This window comes from Apium graveolens, chromosome 5, assembly GCF_009905375.1.
Source record: "Apium graveolens cultivar Ventura chromosome 5, ASM990537v1, whole genome shotgun sequence".
In the NCBI taxonomy this organism is placed as follows: domain Eukaryota; kingdom Viridiplantae; phylum Streptophyta; class Magnoliopsida; order Apiales; family Apiaceae; genus Apium; species Apium graveolens.
This window is the reverse complement of record NC_133651.1, coordinates 206,071,285-206,078,800: the sequence shown is the minus strand read 5'-3', so window position 1 is coordinate 206,078,800 and position 7,516 is coordinate 206,071,285. Positions and strand designations below refer to the sequence as shown.

The 7,516-nt window shown below is 32.0% G+C and overlaps 1 protein-coding gene across 2 annotated transcripts; it reads left to right on the top strand.

Annotated features, from left to right (window-relative positions):
• Positions 1-773: 773 nt before the first annotated feature.
• Positions 774-5,015, top strand: LOC141724727 (uncharacterized). Of its 2 annotated transcripts, XM_074526965.1 has the most exons (8): positions 774-929; positions 1,507-1,572; positions 1,723-1,867; positions 1,955-2,028; positions 2,115-2,603; positions 2,685-3,197; positions 3,293-3,505; positions 3,970-5,015. In XM_074526965.1, the coding sequence occupies exons 1-8, from the start codon at positions 795-797 to the stop codon at positions 4,621-4,623; spliced, it is 2,289 nt and encodes a 762-aa protein (XP_074383066.1). In that variant the 5' UTR covers positions 774-794; the 3' UTR covers positions 4,624-5,015. The 2 variants fall into 2 exon arrangements, with proteins under 2 accessions (XP_074383066.1, XP_074383067.1); XM_074526966.1 differs by lacking the exon at positions 1,507-1,572.
• Positions 5,016-7,516: the final 2,501 nt, after the last annotated feature.

Genomic DNA, 7,516 nt, shown 5'->3' with positions numbered 1-7,516 from the left:
CATGTCCTAACTTCCTAAAAGTTATTATTTTATAATATATATAAGAAAACTACTAGCACACTGTTGGACTTGCTCTTAGAGCAAGTCCAAGAGTGCCATAAATTCATGTCCTAAACTAGAATTTAAGGCATTTTGTTTAAATGAGTGTTCCAAAAATGTCCTAGTGGTGCCTTAAAACACTAGGACATGAATCAAATGCCTCATTTTTAAGGCATCACTAGGCATGCACTATTTAATTTATATCAATAAAAAATTTTTTTCCCTCTTTTTTTATACATCTCTTCTCTCTCATCTTTTCTTTCCCTCCAAATATAAATTCAAATACAATATTATACTAATAATAAGGCACCATTATAAGACATATTGTTGGAGTTAATATACAAAATTCATGTCTTAAATCACTAGAACATTATATTTTATTATATTTATAAGACATCTAGTAGGACATTGTTGAACTTGCTCTTAGAGTACTTTTTTCTCTATCTATTAGTATATGAAAAATACTTTTAGTAATATAATATCAAATAAAGAATCAATATAAGGAACATCGTTGGAACTCAAATTCCTTATCAATGTTCTAAATTACTAAGATTCAATATTTTATATTAAATATAAGGAATGAAGTAGCATTTTATTAGAGTTGCTCTAACTGCATACGAAATCATCTCCTGTTTTCCGTTGCTTTATTCTATATTTTCCAAATTTACTTTTATTATTATTATTATTATTCTAATAAAGTAGGGTTTGAGATTGCTTAGGCGCGTCTACTTTTGACAAATTATAAATAATTGTAAATGCCACAAATTAAATATATAGAGGGAATATTAAGCAGCAAGTGTATTCAACAACAAGAAAAGAAATGCTCTCTTCTTCTGCCTCAGCCACGCCTGCTTAGTTTCATCCCCCCTCTCCTCTCTTTCTTTACCTGGGTAAGAAGATTCTTGTAATTTCTCACCACTTTTTATTTTGAGAAATCAGGTTTACTTGTTTTTAATTCAAGATTATTTGTGGGTTTTTGATTTTTTGGGTGCTACATATCTGTTCAAGTTTTGATTTTTAATCAATCTTTTCTTCTGATTTCAGTTTCTGCTTCTTGGGTATTTTTTATTTTTGGGAATTTGGGTGTTGTTTTGTGTTTAATTTGTTTTTTTTAAAGAATTTATTTTTGAAATAATAATCTTGATTGTGAATTAGTTTTGTTGTAGAAGTGCTAGCTTTCTGCACAATAATAGATTTCTTGAGTTGTAACTTTGAGGTTTGATTTGTACTTATTGTTTGTGTTTTGTTTTGGTTGCCTGAAGGTTTAATCACATGTTTTTTTTATGGTTGTATTGGTACTACAAGGAGTTGAGATAAAGTTTTGTTTTTGAGGAGCTGTTTTGCATTTCATGTATTTGTGTATATTGTCTAGTATACCCTTTTTTCCCAAGTTCAGATTTTGGTAGTAGTGCTAGTGTAGTGTAAAATAAAATTTCTGTTTGTGACTAGACTGCATTGTCTGTACAGTGGTGTTGCATTCCTGGGATGGAAGTTTATAATATTCCTGAACATGGACTTAGAGATGCTTATCTGGTAAAGTCTATTATGCGGGATTTTCTTATTTCTAGAAACTTAAGTATAATTTTTATTATGCTTTGTGTTAAAGGGGTACTTCCGTAGTGTGTTTATCTATTTGCATTGTTGAAGATAGAATTCTAATTTCTTAATTTTGTTCTACTTCAGATTGGTAGTGCCGAGTCAAACCCTGTTCTAACAAGTCCACTATTAGATCAATTTGAAGGAATGTATAACAGTGGAGCCTCAGAGTTTGCTGTTCAGCAGGGCTTTTATCACCCTTCTGCCAACAATTTTGGGTATATCAGTACAGGTAATATTCCATGGCAATTGTACTACCGTTTTGCACTTTAGTGATTTATGATTTATGCTTACTGTTCTCACTGCTTGTTTTGAATAGGAATGGAATCACCTAGCGATTGGAATGATCACCAAAGAATTTTTGGATTGGTTGGTCAAGAAATTCAGTATGCTGTGAGTACATGTACATATTATTGGATTTTTTTTGTGTTGTGATCTTCGTGTAGAGTGTCTGAATTTCTGTTATGTTCTTTTTTCAGGGTTCCCAAACTGAAAATATTCCTTATTTATATTATACACCTGGCTATGGGTATTCACAAACTTCATATAACCCATATAACCCTTACATTCCCGGTGCCATGATAGGCATGGATGGGTCACACGGAGGGTCACAACAGTACTACACAGTTCCCTCCTATGAAAACACGGTATCTACACCTGGTTATTATCCTATGGTTGTCCAACCAGGACAAGATGTATTCGCAAATAGTACTCATGAAGCGTTCGTTGATGCAGCAGCATCTATTTCCACGAGGAATGATGTCCCTGGTTTTAAGCATAACCTGTCTTCAGCCTCTGCTGCCATTAAGATAAATCCTTCGAAAGTTACTTCTGACCTGAGAAACTCATTCACGAGGACATCTGGCGGGTCAAGGATTAGTGTTGGACCGAGCAAGCAATCTTTTACTCATGGCGGTGTTGCATCAAATGGTTTTTCCAATGCAGGATCCATGTCAAATGTTTTCCAGGCAGGTCATTAGTAGTTTAAATATTGGTTTTTTATTTTCCTGGATCACTTCCTATAATTTGTCTTTCTCTAATGTCTACAGGGCAGAGGCACTCAAATGGTTGATAAACTTTCCCAAGAAAAGGTTTGGTCTAATCGTAACCAAGTAAAAGTTGCACAGCCCGGTAGTGGCGTGTCTACTTTAAGGTCAAGTGCTCAGAGGAAGACCATGGTAGATAAGTTTGAGACAAAATTTAGTGGTGGCAGTGGAAATACTGATGTATCTTCCGAGCAGAATAGAGGCCCTAGAACTAGTAAATTAACTAACCAATTGGCCGTAAAATCCTATACAAGCGTGGCTGGAGAAAGTGATACCCTAGGAAGTGTAATTATTGATAGAAATCTGTATAACAAGGTCGATTTTTCACTTGACTATGTGAATGCGAAGTTTTTTGTTATAAAATCATACAGTGAGGATGACGTGCACAAGAGTATCAAGTATAATGTGTGGTCATCCACACCTAATGGAAACAGGAAGCTGTATATTGCCTATGATGATGCTCGGAGAATAGCTGGAGAGGAGCCTAAAGGCTGTCCTATTTTCCTCTTCTTCTCTGTAAGAACTTTTTCTACTTCTCTTACTATAAGTACAGTCTGTCATTAGTTTTCCCTACTTTCAACTAAGTGGAGTCAACTCTTTCTTAATATAAGGTAAATGCTAGTGGTCAATTTTGTGGAGTTGCTGAAATGACCGGAGCAGTAGATTTTCAAAAAGATATGGATTTTTGGCAGCAGGATAAATGGTCTGGGAGCTTCCCAGTCAAGTGGCACATCATTAAAGATGTTCCAAACCCAAACTTCCGGCACATCATTTTAGAGAACAATGAGAACAAGCCAGTGACCAACAGCAGAGACACTCAAGAGGTTTGTTGCTGTAAACTACTTTTTACTTGATGCACTGTTGACATGAATTTCTGATTTGTATCTTCAATCATGTGGAAGTATGTTGTATGCTGTACTTCTATGGCATGTCCTTTAACTTGCGGAGACTTGTATATTCCCTGGATGGCACAGTTGTAAGTTGCATTGTGGCATTTGTTGTCTGAGCGTTCAGCCTCCTGCTGGATATATATAATAAACAAATCCTTTTTAAGAAAATCTTGAGACAGCCTGACAAAAGTTATCACCCTAAGCTACTTTGTGACTGAATACAATTTTTGTAGCGGTCTTAAGCTTAATTGATTTGTTAAATCTCTTACCTAAGTCGAGCATTTTTTTAGAATAAATTACCAAGCTCTTGCTTATTTCTGGTACTGTTCATTACTTGTTGAATACTTTGCATAGAATGTTCTTTAGCTTTATGAGGTGAAATTCTTCTGATTTTACAGGTAAGGTACAAGAAAGGCATGGAGATGCTTAAAATATTTAAGCAGTATACATCGAAGACGTCTTTGCTAGATGACTTCATGTACTATGAGAATCGGCAGAAGCTCCAGAAACAGGAGAAATCAAGGCTGACGGTCAGAAGCTATGAAAATTCGTTTATTTTGCCTCACATGGAACCGCCACGCAAGCTAAATGTTGTCCTTAACTTGCCTATAAAAGAAGATGCAGAACTGGAGAAGAACAATAATGGAAGCAATTTGGAGAAGGCCCCCATCTCCACCAATCAAGTTTTGGGTGACAAAGAAGTTAAAGCAACTACGAAAGCTTTTGATACATTTGTAGCAACAAATAAGGGAGAAGAGGAGAGTGGTCTTTTAAAAATTGGTTCACTCAGCATTAACCCGAAGAAGGCTGGCTTGAAGCCTGTGGGTGGTGGTGGCGGTGCTGCTGCTGCTGTGAATTCCCCTGTGCCTGTTGCAGAAACTCTTACTGCCAAACCACTTGATGTTGTCACCGTAGGTTTAATGCCTGTCAAAGTTAATGGATTTTCAAACTCTGTAGGGTTTATGACCGTTGGTACGATCCCTCTTGATGCTGGAGCACTAAACTTAAATGAGGGCGGTCTCTCTGCAAATAGCGCTTCCAGGAAAGGTTGACTGTTGCTAAATTCATGTCATCATCAGAAGGCTTTTTCCCCAAACTAGTGCAGAAGTCTAGATTAGTAATACAGAAAAATCTTTCAGTGTGTACCAAGTCTATCATCCTTATTCTTGAGAGATGTTCTTTTCAGGCAGGCCATCAGTGGTGGTTTGTGTACTTGTTTCCCCTGATGAAGTTGGTTGATCATTTAGGTGGGAAGGTTGATATTATACAGGAGCGTTTTTTACTGTGGTGCTAGTTGTGAAATGGAAGTAGTACATTCTGAAAGCCTTTCTTCTGGGTTACAGCTCCTTAAAATTAAAACATCTAATTTTATAACACATTGTTGACACATATTTTTTGCTCTAATTTCTTAAATTTCAATTTAAGAGCCAGATTGTTACTTTTACACTGTGGTGTGGGGATATTATATAAATGATTTGCAATTTGGCATATTATTATTATTATTATTATTATTATTATTATTATTATTATTATTATTATTATTATTATTATTATTATTATTATTATTATTATTATTAATAATAATAAAATTTAAGAGCGAGACTTAGTTACTTTTACACTAGTGCGGAGACATTATATAAATCATTGGCAATTTGGCATATTATTATTCTTATTCTTATTTATTATTATTATTATTATTATTATTATTATTATTATTATTATTATTATTATTATTTTTGTTATTCTTCTTCTTCTTATTATTATTATTGTTATTATTATTATTGTTATTATTGTAATGATTATTATTATTATTATTATTATTATTATTATCATTATGATTTTTATGATTATGATTATAATTATGATTATGACTATTATTATTATTAATAATATTATTATTATTATTTTGTGAGGCTATTTTTTTCTCATTTTCATTTGCCGTTTTATGGAAGCAAAAAAGTTAGGGATCCAGAAAAAAATATGTTTTTTTTGTTAAATAAAGAAATTCAAGCAATTGAATACGAATGTTCCAGATACTTCTAATTTCTGATTTCCTTTTTTTCCTGGAAATAAACTTTCTTTGGTGATGTTTTTGTTGAAAATAAACATTCATCTGAATTTCATACTTAGTACCTACCAACTTTTTACAACACTCGTATTAATTAAAACTAACTTAAAACCAGTGCATCTATAGCACAAATATTGTTTAATATTATATAATTAAAAAAAATTGAATTCAATTCTTAATTTTGTTTATTTAAAACTTTAAATGATATGATTTCATAATAATTTAGGAGAATGGATAGTATTATTATTTAATCTTAACCCGATTCACATGATATATCAACTAAATATTAATAATTATATAGTCTACTTAAATTTAATTTAGCTCAAAATAACAAATTAGAATAATATAGAACTCCATATGAATTAAAATATAAATTGATAGAAGAAGTTGAATTTAATATTAATTATAATGATATGGAGTTCACTATAAAATAGAATTGAAATTGGAAAAGCGATAGAAGAAGTTGCCTTTAATATCAATTAAAATTAGAATTATTCGACCGAATAATTAGAATTAGAATAATTAAGTAAGGGTAATTAAGTATTTTCACAAGTAACGACCGACCGACTACCAAAGTTTTAATATTTCGTTTATTATAGATAGTATAGATTTCACTATTTTTTATTTTATAAAATAGATTTGTCTGTGATATTTGGAAGAGTTGTTTTAGTTTGGAAAAATAGAAAATGTAATGTGTTACATTTGAATTTTTTTATTTGTTTTCCTATTAGAATTCTATTACTAAGGCTAATAAAATCATCATGTATCAAGAAACATAAGAAACATGCCCCTAAATGTATTTGTAAAATAGTTAAGTTGGTAATAATAAATTTTAAATAAAAAGTTGTAAATTAAACTTTTAATAATTTATTTATATTTTATGTTATTTGTAATTAAGTAATTAATACGGCGTTTAGCAAGCACAAAAAAGAGATGTTTTGAATGTTTAGATGGATTCGAAATACAAAAAGGAATTATAAAGGGAATTCAAAATGCAAAAAGGAATTACACAGTTTGTTTAAGTTAGGTGGGAGGGGGCTTGTTTTTGGAATGGTTTTGACCCTGTTGAGTAATAATAGTGTTAGATATATTTGATAATATCATGTCTAATATGATTTATGTTTAGTTTTCAGATCTTACTTAAACAGGACAAATCAGTACTTAACTGAAATCAGCACTTAAGTTCTGACTTCAATATAAGTGCTGATTTCAGTTAAGTACTGATTTGTCCTGTTTAAGTAAGATCTGAAAACTAAACATAAATCATATTAGACATGACATTATCAATATATCTAACAATCTCCCCCAACTTGTAAATTAGCATAATATACAAGTTTAACAGATATTTGATGATGTCAAAAACATTAAGTACAAATGCATGAGAAATTGACTAGATAACTACAACTTACAGTCCTTAAAGCTTTACCAACTTTAACTTCTGATAACAACTTCAGTCTGTATACATATCAGAATTTGAGCAGTTGTAGATCTTGACTTGGCTTCACTTTCTGATCTCTTCGATGTCAGGAGTTGTTCTGAGATAGTTCTTTAACAAACATCTCTCAGCATATCTGAGTTCATCAATCATCCTCCTTTTAGCATCTTTGAGTTCTGCAGTATCTTCACCAGTTTGGAAGATAGCATATCTGAGATCATTAATTTTTGCTTTTCTCAACTCCTGATCTAGTCTTATGACATAGACTTTGTCAGACTCTAGATTGAATTCAAGTCGCTTAATACCAAGATATGTTCTGATCTGTGCAGTATTAGGCTTCATATCAACAATATCACCCTTGTGATCTCTGTACTTTGGACAATATGTGCTATCAGACTTTACAGAATAAAGCCTTTTCTATCTCTGAATTTGAGTCTTCAAA